General features: G+C 46.4%; 1 protein-coding gene across 2 annotated transcripts in view; it reads left to right on the forward strand.

Annotated features, from left to right (window-relative positions):
• Positions 1–16837, forward strand: part of milt (trafficking kinesin-binding protein milt) — a 354950-nt gene that overhangs the window by 95003 nt on the left and 243110 nt on the right. For both annotated transcript variants that reach the window (XR_012895561.1, XM_037424365.2), the window contains exon 3: positions 4794–5085. Coding sequence is in view for 1 of the 2 variants with exons in the window: in XM_037424365.2 (XP_037280262.2) it covers positions 4820–5085 (266 nt within the window). In the remaining variant the exon portion in view is untranslated. The remainder of the gene's footprint in view (positions 1–4793; positions 5086–16837) is intronic.

Genomic DNA, 16837 nt, shown 5'->3' on the forward strand with positions numbered 1-16837 from the left:
TTTTCTTTCCATTGCTCGCTGCGTCGTCCTCAATTTAAGCTGAACCCTCTTTGTAAGTCTCCAGGTTTCTGCACCGTAGCTAAGCATCGGCAAGATACAGCTGTTATATACCTTCCTCTTGAGGGATAGTGGCAATCTACCTGTCATAATTTGAGAGTGCTTGCCGAATGTGCTCCACCCCATTCTTATTCTTCTAGTTACTTCAATCTCGTGGTTAGGCTCAGCAGTTATTACCTGCCCAAAGTAGACATAGTCTTTTACAACTTCAAGTGCACTATTACCTATCTCGAAGCGCTGCTCCTTTCCGAGGTTGTTGTACATTACTTTCGTTTTCTGCTGATTAATTTTAAGACCCACCTTTCTGCTCTCCTTGTCTAACTCCGTAATCATGAGTTGCGATTCGTCCCCTGAGTTACTCAGCAATGCAATTTCATCGGCGAAGCGCAGGTTACTAAGGTATTCTCCATTACCTCTTATCCCTAACTGTTCCCATTCTAGGCTTCTGAAAACCTCCTGTAAGCATGCGGTAAATAGCATTGGGGATATTGTGTCCCCCTGCCTTACACCCTTTTTGATTGGTATTCTGTTGCTTTCTTTATGAGGCACTATGGTAGCAGTTGATCCCCTGTAGATTTCTTCCAGAATGTTTATATATACTTCATCTACGGCCTGATTCCGCAGTGTCTGCATGACGGCTGATATTTCTAGTGAATCAAATGCCTTCTCGTAATCTATGAAGGCTATGTATAGTGGAATAGAGAAATGCTCAGAGTATAACCAACCACAACCAACCACCAACAACCAACCACTATACAACAGATAATAGACAGCCTCAATAGAAAGAAAGACCCATATCGTTAACTTCGATACCATGGAAAATAATGGAACACATAATATTTTCTAACCTTGTTACGTTTCTGGAAGAAAACAACTTTCTCTCTAGGTGTCAACACGGCTTTCGCAAACTCCTTTCCTGTGAGGACTTAACTGGTAACTTTTACTAATGACTTGCATGTGTATCTTGATACCGGCTTTTTTACAGACTGTGTCTTTTTGGACTTCTCCAAAGCATTTGACAGGGTTAAACATGTATTGCTTCTACACAAACTACGTGCACTAAACATTGACCTGAAGTACTTGGATGGATAGAAAGCTTTCTTTCTTCCCGTTCTCAATTGGTGGTTGCGAATGACTTCACATCTGATTCGGCTCCTGTCGAATCGGGTGTTCCTCAAGGGTCCGTCCTCGGTGCTCTTTTATTTTTAATATACGTTTAGGATATACCCGACAACATTTCCTAAAAAATTTGCTTATTCGCCGATGACTGCATTGTATATCGCAAAATTACAAATGCCTCTGACGTTGCAACCCTTCAATCCGTCTTGAATAACATATGTACCTAAGTGGTGCCTCACATGGTGCATGGAACTCAACATTAACAAATGTAAATCGATGCGCATTTCTCGTTCTAACACAATCTGCCTGGCCTATGCACTAAATAACTGCCCCCTTCAATCTGTTAGCACCTACCGTTATCTTGGCATTCATATTACCAACGACCTCTCTTGGAAGCACCACATAGAGTGCACAACATCACAAGCTAACCGCTCATTAGGATATTTGAAAAGAAACTTTTCATTTGCACCTGTACAATCAAAACGACTGCTATATGTAAGCGAGGTCTGCCCCAAACTGGAATACGCCTCATCCATCTGGAATGCACATCGAGTCACATTAATTTACGAAATAGAATCGGTACAAAATCGCGCTGTTCGTTTCATCCTAAGTAATTATCATCGCTCTGCTAGTGTTTCATTAATGAAGAGTACACTCCATATTCCATTACTCTCTGTTCGTAGAAAAAACTCGCGAATCTCATTATTTCATAAAATCTATCACCACAATCCTTTCCTTTGCTCATTTTGGATTCACCCGGGATTGTACCATTCTGCTCGCCATGATCACGTGTACAAGGTCAGCGTACCTCGTCACAAAACCTTAGCGTGTTCACAATCATTCCTCACTAAGACGTTAATAGATTGGAATAACCTACCTGCATCATTATTAGGCATCACCGACCCCACTCGATTTAAGAATGCACTAATAAACTCAGAATCGTGAACTGTACTAATCTCGTAAGTGTTATTGACTGTTTGGTGTATTCTTTGTAATTCTAGTTCAGTTGTTTTTTTTAATAAAGTGTACTCCTTGCATGCAAAACCACATCATTATATTTATCTTCATGTTAAATGTGTTTACATAATCCTGTAGTTATCTTGTTGTTCATCTGTATTTCCGCCCCTCCCCTCTATAATGTACAAATGTACCCTGAGGGTTTTACAAATAAATAAACCCACTCAATATTCTAAATAGTATAGTCAGTAAATATAGGTTAATCTAATTCAATCCATTCCACATCTTAAGAGGCCTGGGTTGTAACCATTATAGTGAACTAGTCTGTAGTGACAACGTTGGGCGCCTGTGTAGTGTATACATATCCCAATGGAGTAAGGCGACTAGCGTGGGTTTGGTCTTAGTGAGCCGCAGGGCAGGCATTAACCGTCGCCAGGGTGAGAACACGGTACTGCTCAAGCTTGCAACACTTTATTGTCAGCCGCAACACCGAAACGCAGAATCATGCGTCACAATCACATGCCCGTTGCAAAAGATGCTGCGGGAAAGCACATGGGCTTATCCACGTTACGGGTGAGAAGTACTACACAAGGGTGCCGCGAGCACGTCTCCGTGGTAAAAATGATTCACGGGGACATGGGGACAAAGACCCGGTTGTTCAAGCGAGGGCAAAAGCGCTTGCGTTGGCTTTGGAAAGGTACGGGTCGGCGCAGTTTGGCCATGCACTAGGACACTGCACTGCTCTTCGGCCTAGTGCTCAAAAGGGGTGACAAAAGGTAAAAGTTTGTCGCGGGAGCAAAGTGCCAATCGTGAAGTTCGAACGAGCCCCAAACAAAGGAAGCTGACGAATGGAAGAGAAATGCGTGCTTACCCCATGTCGTCCCAGAGAGGTTCTCTCTTACTCCCAAGGCACGCGCGAAACGTCCTGAGAGACTTTGCACGTGGCACCACAGTCGACATCCGCTACCGGGTGAGAGGGGTTAAAACGCACTCCCCGCTCTCCCAGCGAGGCAGACCACGGAGGAGAGGAGAGTCATGTCAGGACAAGCCCGCGCTAAGGCTGCAGGCCGGCCTCAATTCCTACAAGTGTACGTACTCCAGTGGTAGAATCGGCCGGGCTCAGGCGTTCTCCTTTTACATGGATGTCACGAGATAAGGCACCTTCTACATTTCCTAGCAACGCTGGCTGCGTTGTTGGACTATCGTGGGCTCCTTCAAACCTTGAACTGCGGTTAAGTTTAAGTCGTTTGTTTGCATTCTGCCAAACAGCCAACTTTCTGATTCTCTGGCTCGGAGGCATCATTTTGGCCAGATTATGTATATTTTTAGGGGTGAAGCTGCTAGTAGCGTTGGTCTGTCCATCCCTTGTATGTATGTATGTATGTATGTATGTATGTATGTATGTATGTATGTATGTATGTATGTATGTATGTATGTATGTATGTATGTATGTATGTATGTATGTATGTATGTATGTATGTATGTATGTATGTATGTATGTATGTATGTATGTATGTATGTATGTATGTATGTATGTATGTATGTATGTATGTATGTATGTATGTATGTATGTATGTATGTATGTATGTATGTATGTATGTATGTATGTATGTATGTATGTATGTATGTATGTATGTATGTATGTATGTATGTATGTATGTATGTATGTACATATTGTAAAAGAACTTGTTGTTGGGCTAGTTGGTACAACATTTCAGAAAGTTATTTCGAGTGCGAACACACGACACAATCACTCACACACGCACACACCCAGGCATCAAACACACACAGCGCTTGCTCTCTTCCCAACTGATTTATTCACAGCTCGAAGGCTTGAATATATAAATGACACATGTGTGCACTAACACCATAAAAGGCTAATAGCATACATTATCAGTACATACTGTTAATCAATGTTGGACCCTCAAAGCGATAAACTGGAATTCACTTGGTAACAATGATAGCGAAGGGGCGCTTACACAGTGATCTTTGTTTTTGTTTTTTTTTTTCAATGAAAAAGGCCTCTAACACTTCACATGCAGTTTTACTTGCGCTTCTGCCTAGAATCTTCTTCTCAGAGAATCGTGCGTCACAACCACACGAGATGGCATGCGCAACCAGGTGCGCATACGTAACGGTCATAGAATTTGCTTGAAATCATCATGGAAGACCAGGAAAAATTGTGGAATTTCAAAAAGAGAAATTGGTAGACACCCTGCTTATACCCAGCTGTTTGACTTGATTGATTGAATTTCCATACACACATGCACACACACACATGTACACACAGACAAACACACACACACAAACACACACGCAGGTAAATAGAAGGCAAAAAGCACATGCTAGATACTAACATGTGCTACTAAAATGAATACGGGTTTGGCCAACCAACCAACCCGACTTGTTGCTGCCACGAGCCTCTGCTCGTGTTTCAGTGGGACTTTTCATGCGACTCTACTAGAGGGATCATAATTTCGAAGCTGGCCTAGTTGGTCCATGTTTTACTTGGCAATACAAGACCATTAGGGTGCCAGGCTGTTGGGTTCCGTGTTAGTGGCACTTGGACAGGAAATCATGCTGATGTGTGCACTGGTTGTGTGGACGTGTTTGCCTCCTGTCACATTGGTTCCCGTTTTTCTGTGCCGTTGACGATGCAGTGGTGTCGGGTGAGCGGGTGAGCCAGATGACACGAACATACAGTGACCCGGAGGCCCTGACGAGGCTCCTGGAAGAGAAGGAGCGTGACCTGGAGCTGGCGGCCCACATTGGCCAGGGGCTACTGCGCGAGAAGCGCGAGCTGGCCTGTCGCACGGATGCCCTGGAGGCAGAGCTGCTGCAGGCCCAGGAGTCTCTCACGCAGTTGCGCCATGAGCTGGCCCTCAAGGCCTCCCTGCTGCAGGTGTACACGGCGCAAGAGGAAGCCGACGCTGCCTTGCCTTTGCCCACTGAGTGAGTGGGCCAAATAATAATAAACACCTCGGGAAAAAGGTGGCACCACTATAGGCACAATGAGCCAGGCAAGGTCTGGTTCAGGTGCAGTTCTCATTAATTCGGAGGTATTCTCTGCTTCAGCAGTCCACTTTAGAACACTTGAAAGTGCTGCAGTATGCAGTCGTCGTCGTTGAAGGCATCTTAAATATCTGTAAAGACAGCCACGGGGGGGTTATAATGCAAGAAGTTATTTCCTCATTCTTGCCACTTAGGGGGGACACAGCCCTTGAAAATAGAAAAATTGTGAAAAGTAGACTTTTGAAAAAGCATAATCATGGTTGCACGTCTCGTAAACTACCTTGTACTCTGTAATTATAAGCACCTAATTCAACCGCAAAGTGAAAAAAAAAATGCTGTATTCGACACCTTGGGGGGCAATCAAAAGGCGCATAAAATGCCAAATTCAAACCAAGCTTCGTGCGTGCCATTCGCCAATCATACCGTCATCCCGCGCTATCTTGGTATTGTTTTGAGCGTGATTTCAGCAAGGTTCTGTTTGGCATTTCAAAAGTCTGTTGCCAGACTGGCGCCAGGATACATTTGCCCCTATAGCTGTGTCTTTTTCGTGAGGGCTCCTTGTTATCCTCGGAAAATTTCGCGAGTGCCTGTGCGATGTCAGCCGTTATAATGAACGAAATAAATGGACACCGTGCATTGCAGAAGCCGGGCGCGTTCTCTAAGTGTGTGCTCAGCTCGGCAGTTAACGAGATCGGACTCTATTGTGTCTCAGAATTGGGGAATTAATGCAAAGATGCATTTGAGTACAGGCACAAGGGGAACCGAGTTTGTGCACCGCATTTCAATACTTCGAACTCATGTCCCAGAGGCACAGAATATCTTCATAGCTAAGTGTGCCTTGTCGACTGCACACAAAGACTCATTTTCTGGGGAAACTAAATATAGTTGCGGCAGGCCATGTGCTTCCTTTCTCTGATCGTGTCTCAAAAGTAGGGAGTCTCTCTGCACAGCTGATCGTGCCACGTTGACCACGCGCGACGATGGAGATGCTACGGTGCTTCCCCTCGCTGTGCCAGCACAGTACATATTTTAGTGCATATGAAGATTGAACGTTTTAAGGCTGGATAATAGGTGTACATCGAATGTGCTACAGTTAATCATGCGCACGGGGCAGGTTGCTTTATTGCCACTGCTGGAGCGAAGCACAACTCGAGCATCCAGCCCGGCCACTCAACTGTGGCCCGTCTGGACCAATGCCCACAAGACGTCGCACCACTACAACGTCCCCTGGAACCTTGATCGAGCCGGCAATTATATCACATGCGGCAACACGTATGCTGTAAAAACCCACGTATAGCCCAGGTTTTTTTTTTCTAGATTTTGTGGTACGAAATTTCGGCCCTGTACTACATGCAGGTCCCAAGAATTTTCGGCCGAAATGCAGTTTTGATTTCGGCTTAGCACGGTGCTATCATCTTAATCATCATCATCATGATGCATCATCATCATGATCAGGTGTTTGTGCACTTTTGTGCTAGGTGGTAAGAAATGTAGGCGGTGGTAGTAGGCATTAGTCTTACAGACCCTCGCATGAAACAGTGGTCAGTGGCCTTTGCTTCAACTTGAGGCCCGTAATGGGGGCCATGATTTTGCTCCTGTGATTTTACGCCATGTCAGGACCGCACAGGCAATACTCAGCTGCTTTTAAAAGGAAAGTTATCGCTGCTGCCGAAATTATTGGCAACTGTTCCACAGAACAGCAGTTGGAAGTTCAACGATTTACGGACATGATTCCTGGCCGGCATCTGTCAAGCGTGTGCAGTGTCTTTGGAGACGAAGCCCGGGGGTCAAAGTTGAAGGTGCACTCCAGAGCAACTCACGGCACTTCTTCCGGCCGTCGATCTCATCTAGCTGTCTCTTACTGCACAGCTGACTAGCATGATGTGCGACTACACCAACAAATATGTGTGGTCACATGTTTTAGAGAGGCCGACATACGTGAAAAGGGGGGTTCTAGGAGGAACTTCACTCTCGATGAAGTGACGAAGTGCATTCGAATCCTCATTTACATGAAAATTGTTGTTTCGTTCGTTTTCGTTCGTTCCTTGCCTTTCTAAGTGTCACGAACTCGGGACAGACCGACCCCGTCTGCCTTGGCAAGCTGCACAGGATAACCCATGTATGGCAGTGCCCCCACTAACTTTCTTTTTTATGGAAAGGACAGTTTTTGCCAAAAATTCGTGGAACTTCTACAACCTTTTTGCATTATAAGAAGCTGCAAATTGTGTATCATGAATTATTTTTAACCTTATTGTTTTGAAGTTCTCCTGTTTGAAATGTTAACTGTACATACAGGGCAGAAATTTTCATTTTAAACATTTTTTACCTAATGTGTATAATAAATGTATGGCTACATTTATGTTATTGGACAGACCATTCTTTTAGCTACAGTTTGGTACTGAATAATGTAAATAAGGCATTATTATCTACCACAAAAAATTGTTTTTTACACGTAATGAAAACGGCTCTTTTTTCCACGGTAGCAAAAGAGTTAAGATCGAACTGCAGCAAGCAAAGTCCAGGGAAATCGCCCGAGACAAAGGCATTTAGCCGGAGGATTTCAAAGCGAGCAAGCATTAGGTGTCACTCTTCATGCACCGTGCTGGGTTCTCCCTACGTCAGCGTACCTCAGAGAAGCTACCAAAAAGCTACAAAGAAGACCTTGTGAAGTTTCAAAAGCATGCAATTGCGTTGCGAAAAGTCTTTCACGTGGGTCACATCAGCAACGGGGATCAAATACCGCTCTACCTGGATATGCCCTCGGCACTGACGGTGCATCAGAAAGGCAAGTTAATGATTTCCAGATTTAGATTTTTTTTATTTCAGCATTTATTCGAAACAAATGCTAGGACAGTAGAAAAAAACCGCTCTCATAGTGGCTTGACAAAGGCCCCCTGCTTCTATAGAATTTGGCCGGAGACAACACACGCATACAATATACACTCAAACCTCGTTATAACATAATGGGATATAACGAAATAATGGATATATTGAAGTAAATTAAGTTCTCCTTGAAAGCTTCATTGAAAACCATGCATTTTAAACCTCGTTGTAACAAAGTAAAATTGACTGGTAAAGGTAAATGGATACAACAAACTAAATTAGTCTATCAAATAGTTTATAAAAAATAACTACGTTGTGTGTTAAGTACATCATTTTGTGCAGAGTTTGACTTGTTCGGCGCGGCTCTTTCAAAACTTCCGTGCCGACCTTACAGCCACGCCCCGTGCGTCTGAGAGAGCCGTTCTCCTCACACAGCCGGCGTAGAGGATTGAGGAAGCGCTCAGCGGGTCACATGATCGAGAAGCGGCGCCGCGGTGCAAAGCGATTTTCCTCTCATGATGGCAACGACTGCGTCTCTGCTGCTACCATGCGTGGCTGCTACCCTCTGCACCGAGAAAGGAGGACGCTCCGCGACAGCTTTCTTTTTTTTCCCTCTCTTTCGGTGTACGGCCTTGAAAGGAGAAGGGTCTCTACATGCAGAGACAGAAAAGCGAGAAGCAATGGCACAGGCGCGCCGCAGATCGGCATTTGATAAAGAGCAAACAATCTGCGACACTTTTTGCTTTCCTTTTCTTCTTTTCCTTCTTCGCACGCACCGTTGAGAGGTGCCGCCGCGGGATTGGGCATGGTGCTGAGAGCATTTTCGGGGCACGGTATGTTCGAATGAACCGTCGCAAGTGCTTGCGCATTCGAATCATAGAGTGTTATTGCCCATAGGAACACACATAGCTTTTACGGGACCTCAGCGAGAGTTCGAATTACCCTAAAGTTTGAAATAATGAGATTCGACTGAGTTTATTTTCCGTGGCACGCGTGGTCGCGTAGCGATACATTGGACCGCGAGGCGGCTTCCTTCTTTGCATGCTTATAAGTGTGCATCCATCTGAGCATACGTTTCCACAAACTATTATAATAGATATAATGAAATAGTGGATATAACGAAATAATTGTGACTCCCCTTCAACTTCGTTATAACGAGGTTTGAGTGTACTAAAATGCATAGGTATACAGATTCGAAAATAAGAAAAACAAACAAGTGGAACACTGACATGTGTGTGGCAAACTTGCAGCACATAAAAACACAGGTACACACAATACTTTTTTGCATACAACACACGTTTTTTTTTTTAGCAAACAGTTCGCACCTTCTCCGAACACAGTCGTAGAAAATATGTAGCATGGTGAAACCGTACAGATTTCCAGGTGGATAAGAGCATGTAAGATGACTTTCACACACACAACCAAAATGAAACGTGTAGTATACCCAAGAAACAAGGAAAAAAGCAGGTTATTGTGCAATCGACTGCAAACGAAAAAATGCAGGTGACTGTAATGTTCTGCACTGTAGACGGTCAAAACGTACCACTCTACATTATGTTCAAACGAAAGACGCTGCCGAAAGGGGAGAAGTTCTCCCCAAAATGTCCTTGTCCGCTGCTAGAACAAGGGGTGGATGGACGAATTGCTAGTGCTTGACTGGATAAAGTCGGTGTGATATCGACGACCCGGAGCACTGCTGGGCTTCCTTCGATGCTTCTGCTCGACGAGTTTTGGTGTCACCTGACCGACTCCGTAAAGCCACTCCTGTGCAACACCCGCGTCGAGCTCGTTGTCATTCCTTCGGATGACATCACAGCTACAGCTGCTTGATGAGTGCCTTATCAAGCCATTTAAGGACCAGGTCAGGCACCTGTACACAGAGTAGATGAGGTCTGGAGTTCTAGAAGTGACCCCTGCCAGACGGTTGAAACGGGCCTCGCCAGCAATGCTGTGCTTGTGGATAGTCGACGTTTGGGCCTGCACTCCCTAGGCGCTCGTTTGCTGCGTGTTCAAATAGTGCTCCATCGCGAACGTGCTTGACGGCACTGAGGATGATGTGCTGTGAGAGAACATGTGCGACAAGGGAGCTTCAGAAGAGAGTGTATTCAATGACAACGATTAATGAAGTGTGTCAATAAATGCATTCTTCTGTTTTACTTGGGCTATTTTCGGGTGAAAACTTTTTTTCTCGCGTTTGCGGTCCCCAAAAAAACACCCTGGACTGTATGCGGGTCCGAGCTGTATGCAGGCTTTTACGGTATCTCCCCGCAGCACCGATGCTGTGTCATGTGGTCGCTCCATGAGGTGCTTGCTGCAGCTGCGCCCTCCACTACCTGCCAGACCAAGGGAGCGAGCTTGCCTGCATGACCACGCTGGTTTGCATTTCATGCAAACGGGTGCTTTCACCACCTTCGCGGACTGGCGTTTCGTGCATCAAGCCTAGTTTAATCTGCTCCCTCCTAATAGCGCTTGCATGTGAGGCGCCATAGACTGTGACCAGCGCTGCCGCACCGGTGGCTACTAGGGGTAAACACTGCCGCATGTGGTCTGCCACTGAATGCCCCTCTGTGTGCTATACCAGGCCCACCACAACGCTATCGTTGAATGTGCATCTCTCATAACTATGTGGTGATTTTGAAACATTAAACCCCACATATCTATCAGCCATCGCTGACCGCGTCCAGACCACCACCTCCAGCGACTTCACAGTGGCTTTCTATAACCTGGTGCATGGCAAAGTGGCCATCGTCCTCAATGTCATGTGCCCGTTCGAGACTAGCCCGATGGCTGAACACTCATGACCTCAAGCTGGCCCACTATAAGCTGGTCACTGTGTTTTTTCGATACCGGTACCAGCGGGTCACCGTGAACGCCGTGATCGTGGGTGCCCTTGGCGCGTGGAACCCCCGAACGGTCGTGTTCTCAGATGCCTCTGTTTGCGCTCCTACTTGCGCCTAAATGGGTTGAATAATTCGAATGAATTCGGAATAGTATATATCACATAATCAATCTAACCTGCTCAATGTTTTTCAAAAAAAATTAAACAAGGCCTGTTCAAATGCTATTCTTTTTAGGTTCAAAGGAAGTGGAAACTTCCCTCCAGCTTTGAATAGCAGCAAGATTTCACTTTCAGTAGAGTGAAAGTGTTAGCCTGTAAAATATGTTGTGTTTGAAAGCTTACTGTACTAAAAGCATATAAGCTGGTATAACATGCTTTTAAACCTAAAAAAAAAATGATGGAATCGATGTCAGGTCAATATTGTTACGAGCAACTTATTTATTAATTCATATATGATGCACAGAGCTTGGTGAGCAAGATGGTGCCAGTTCATTAACAAGCAGATACAGTCATCGGCTTTTTCTTTCATGCAGCAAGGCTGTGGCGGCTCTTCGGTATCATAACCTTCCGGCGGTAGAAGCGCCGTCTCAGTGCTTGGGTTATACTAGCATGTTGTGAAAGGGGAGTGATAAGGCTTGAGTCGAGCTGTGTGCACGATGTCCCTCGAAGCGGACGATGATGACGTCGGATCGGTCGGAACAATCTCATATGTAACGTCAGTCACCTGGCGAACGACGTGGTATGGTCGCAGTTTTTGAGAGAGACCTACACGCCGAGTGGGGGACGAGAAAAGGATAAGGGAACCCAGTGAAAAGTACATGTTTCGATGATGGGAGTCGTAGAGCTGTCTTTGGTGCTTCTGTGAGGCCTGTAGATGGCTGTGGGCGAGTTGCCGTGCATGGTCGTCTCGGGCGATGGCTTTGCCGGCATGTTTAGTGACTGAGGGCAGCAAGGTGTTAAAGGGTAAAGCGGGTTCTCGGCCGTATTGGAGATTGAATGGGGAATAGCCGGCAGTGGCGTGACTTGATGAATTATATGCGAATGCCACATATAGCAAAAGAATCTCCCAGTCCTGATAGTCAGCCGCCACGTATTTAGGAAGCATGTCAGTTATGGTCTGGTTCAGGCACTTCATAAGACCGTTTGTTTGCAGATGGTGTGATGTGGCAAACTTGTTCTTCGCAGAGCAAGAGCACAGGATTTCATCAACGACAGCTGAGAGGAAGGTATGGCTGCGGTCAGTGAAGAGTTGGCGTGGAGGTCTGTGTTCTAAAATCATATCGTATATCAGGAAGTTCACTACATCTGTAGCGCAACTTGTCGGAAGTGCTCATGTGATAGCATACCATGTTGCATAGTCAGTGGTGACAGCAATCCATTTGTTGCCTGAGCTGGAAATCAGGCATGGGCCAAGCAGGTCGAGGCCGACTCGAAAAAAAGATTTGGTGAAAATGTTGATCGGCTGAAGAAATCCAGCTTGTAGGGAAGATGGCTTTTTGCGGCACTGGCAGGGCTCACAAGCGACGACGTAGTATCGAACAGAACGGACAAGACCGGGTCAAAAGAAAAGACGACGAACACGGTCGTATGCGCGAGAAATGCCCAAGTGGCCCGCCAAAGGAGCGTCATGAAGTTAGTTGAGGACATTCGCATGAAGATGTGCTGGTATGACAGGGAGTAAGTCATAGCCGTATGGATCGAGGTTACGGCGATACAGGATCCCGTCCTTGACCAGGAACATTTGTAAAGATGCGTCGTGAGGCATTGACTCAAGCTTGTCAATGATGGCTCGCAGAGAAGCATTCCGGCGTTGTTGGTTGCCAAGGTTCAGTAGCTGCGTCACAGACTGAATGTCTGGAAAGGTGTCAATATGGGCGGCTTTTTCCACAGGGTAGCGGGACAAACAATCCGCATCTTGATGCAACTGCCCTGTTTTGTACATAATGGTGAATGTGTATTCTTGTTAACGTAAGGCCCAGCGAGCGGGTCGTCCTGTGGGATCCTCGAGCAAGGCTAGCCAGCAGAGCGCGGGGTGATTGGAGACTACACGGAATGGATGCCCGTAGAAGTATGGGCAAAACTTGACGACCGCCCACACAAGAGCGAGGCACTCACGCTCTGTGATTGAATAGTTGCGCTTGGCGGTAGATATGGGTCGGCTTGAATAGGCTATAACACGGTCATGTCCACCTTGGTGTTGCAATAACATTGCTCCTATGCCGTGCCCACTAGTGTCAGCTCAAACCTCGGTTGAAGCTGATGGATCGAATTGAGCTAAAATCGGCGGTGTTGTAAGCAGGGTCGTGAGCTGGGAAAAAGATGAGGCTTGATCAGCGCCCCAGGAAAACGGGCCGTCCTTCTTCAGGAGGTTTGTGAGCGGGCGTGCAATTGTTGAGAAGTCCTTAATAAAGTGTTGGAAATAAGAGTGCAACCCCAGAAAACTGTGAATGTTCTTTGTGGACTTCGGAACAGAAAAGTCCATAGTAGCGTGAATTTTCGCGCGATCCGGGCGGACCTCTGCGTTGTCGACAAGGTGGCCAAGTACGGTTATTTGATGACCAGCGAAGTGGCATTTCGAAGAGTTCAATTGAAGTCTGGCTCAACGGAAAACGTCAAGGATCGCCGATAAACGATCAAGATGGGAGTCGAAAGTGGGCGAGATAACGATAACTTCGCCTAGACAATATAAGCAGATTGACCATTCGAACCGTTGGAGCAATGAGTTCATCGTTCTTTTGAATGAGGCCGGCACATTACAGAGACCGAAGGGTATAACCTTGAAATGATAGACCGTCAGGAGTGACTAATGCGCTCCTTTTGCGGTCCATCTTGTAGACAGCGATCTTTCAATAGCCAGATCAAAGGTCGATAGTGAAAAAAAATGTAGCACCGTGAAGGCAGTCTAAGGCGTCAATTCTAGGCAACGGGTAAACATCTTTCTTCGTATTTTCGTTGAGATGCCGATAATCTACACAAAAGTTCCATTCTTCTTTCTGATCAAGACGACTGAAGAATCCCAGGGGCTGTACAAGGGCTTGATTATGTCTTATGTCTTTTGCAAGCATCTTTTCGACTTCCTGCTCTATGACTGTATGCTCGGACGCGGAAACATGGTATGAACGTCAGTGAATTGGACTCGTGTCGCCAGTATTGATGTGATCAGTAACAAAACTCGTTCAGCTTAAGAACGTGCTGGAAAAGTCGAAAATGTCACGATAGGACTCCAGAATGTAACGGAGGGCTTCAGCTTGATCAGGAGTGAGGTCTGATGGCACCATGCGTTCAACGTCGACACCCGATGAAAGTGATAGGGTTGGATCACGGTTTGAGCTGCAGCAATCGCCTACTTTGAAGGGCTCAACAGTATGGTCTTGTGGGGCAGTAACTTCGGCCAGGGAGATACCTTGGAAAACAATTTGGGCAGGGAGGGCAAAATTGATTAGTGGAAAGCATTTGGGGTTTCCAACAATTGTCAAAATCGTGTGCAGAACAGCGACGCCATGCGTAAGCATCACGACATGAATTGGTGCAACCATGTAATCGCAGTCAGGTACACGTGGCGTAGAGGAGAGGTCGATGTGTGTAACACAGTTAGGCAGAAGGTGTATGAAATTGATGCAGCAGAGATGGCTTTAAGATGGGTCGATCTGATCGGAAAGTTGAGACATCTCAAAGTCAAGACAGCCGGCTGAACAGTCTATAAGGGCAGAATGAGTGGTTAGAAAATCCATAGCTAGAATTAGATCATAAAGGCAATTTTTGATAACGGTGAAAAGAATAGCAGTGCTTCTATCTGCAATAGTCACACGGGCCGTGCACATGCCAATAATAGTGGCAGTTCCCCCATCGGCGACTCGAACAGCTCGGTTCAAGGCGGTTGTGACAACTCTTTTTAGTCGGTGACGAAGAGCAGCACTCATGATGACATGTGCGCCCTAGTATCAATCAACGCGCGCACAGGTACATTGTCTGAAGTAACATTCAAAAGATTCTGGGTGGTTGGTAATCTTACACGAGGATTTCAAGCAGAAGTCGTCGTCGATGCAGCTCCACCTCCAGAAGCTGCACTGCCTAGTTTTCCAGTCGGGGGGTACTGCGAATAGGTCGGAGAGGCGGGACGACATTGTGGGGGCGAACGAGATTGACGGCAACAAAGAGATGGTGAGTGGGCGTAGCGAGGTCTTGTCAGAAGTGCGGCAGACGCAGAGAATGTGGTCGCATAGGGGAATCAAATGCTGAGGATGACTGGTAGACAGAAGTGGCCTGGGGTGGAGGCCCATTGTGTGCCGGTGGAGCCCAGTGATTGTGGCAGTGATCAGCGATTTGTCCGACGCGTCGGCAATTGAAGCATATGGGCTTGTCGCCCAGTGTACATCACTTAGACAAATTGTGTTGCCAAGAATAGTTGTAACCAAAGCCAGGAGCGGAGGGAAGATGATAAAAAGGCTAAGCAGAGTAGACTGGTTGAACAGGATGTAGGCTGACGTTCGATAATTCTTGCCGAACGACAGCTTGTATTAGTGGGAATGTGGTCGGTGAAGGATCAGTCGTTGGAAATGGAGTGACTACTGGTTGGGCTGCCTCGACCTCGCCACGAATGATGCGGGCAAGGTTGTCACATTGCAGGACTTGGCAGAAGGCGTCATCGCAAGAGGAAGTAGCTGCTGTGTTCGGCAGGCGCGTGATGCCATGGGTGACACGGTGGGCTTTAGCCTGTTCTAGACGGCGGCATTCTGTCAAGACCATGTTGATGCTTGTGACATTAATAAATACCAGCAGGTTTAAGGCATCTTCAGCAATCTCATTTAAGACATGGTTAACTTTCTCGTCCTCCGACATGCGCTGGTCGGCCTTGCTACAAAGTGCCAAGACGTCAGGAGTATATGAGACGCACGATTCAGTAGACGTCTGGGTGTGAGTGGCAAGTCTTCTTGGCAGCGAGCTGGCGACCAGATGAATCTCCAAAAAGATCACGGATATTCGTTTCGAAGAGATCCCAGCTCGTGATTTCCGCTTCGTTGCTTTCGAACCATGTTCGTGGCATGCTGTTGAAGTAGAACAGAACATTTGTGAGCATGAGCATGCGATCCCAGTGGTGGGTGGCACTGACATGCTCGTACCGGTGCAACCAGGAGTCAGCGTGGATGGTACCATCAGTGGAGAAAGTGCCAGGATCCCATAGGGGCGGGAGGTTGGCACAGGTTGTGGACTCTGCTGAAGGGGTCGGCGGTGATGAGGTACTGGCAGTTGAAATAGCCGAGGGGTCCCCGGTGTTGCGTCCGCTACGCGTCTCTATTGAGGTATGAAAGTCGTCCACCTCCACCAATAATGTTACGAGTAACTTATTTATTTATCTATATATAATGCACAGAGCTTGGAAAGCAAGATGGCACCAGTTCATCAACAACCAGTAACTGTCGTCTTCTTTCTCTTTCATGCATAAAGGCTGCGGTGGCTTTTCTGTATCAATATGCTGATTTAACCTTGAAGTAGGGTTTTGCGGCAGTGCACATTTGCCCTGGATGGGCGTATTCATGGCTTCGCACCTGTCACGAATTCATCTCGAAAGCGCTTGCATCGGATGGAATAGAGAGTCGAGAGACGGGCCTGGCACAAAAAACAAACATTTTGTTACCCAAAAGATAAAAGGCACAAAATCAAAAGTGAAAATGAAATCAACACTACTGCCACAAAAATTACTCCTATAACTACACAAGCAAAATAGTCTGCAAACCAGTCTAAATCTCTTCTTAGCCCTAGTGACTGCTCCTAATCCAATATAGCCTCATCGCAATCGAACGACCTTACGGTTCACGTCCGCCTTTTTCCAATGCCGTGTCGAGGTTTGTCACGTATGTTGTTGACTGTTTCCTCAACCGCTTTGCTGCCTCTGTCGGTCGGTTCCACCGAACAAGCTGCTTGTCGTTGCCGGTGTTTCGGACTCTGTCGTCTTCTTCGGCCTCGCTAGGCTAGGCTTAGTTTTGTCATGGGCTTAACTGATGGCAAGTCTGCTCTGCTGACTGGTGTGGG

Source organism: Rhipicephalus microplus, chromosome 5, assembly GCF_043290135.1.
Source record: "Rhipicephalus microplus isolate Deutch F79 chromosome 5, USDA_Rmic, whole genome shotgun sequence".
In the NCBI taxonomy this organism is placed as follows: Eukaryota; Metazoa; Arthropoda; class Arachnida; order Ixodida; family Ixodidae; genus Rhipicephalus; species Rhipicephalus microplus.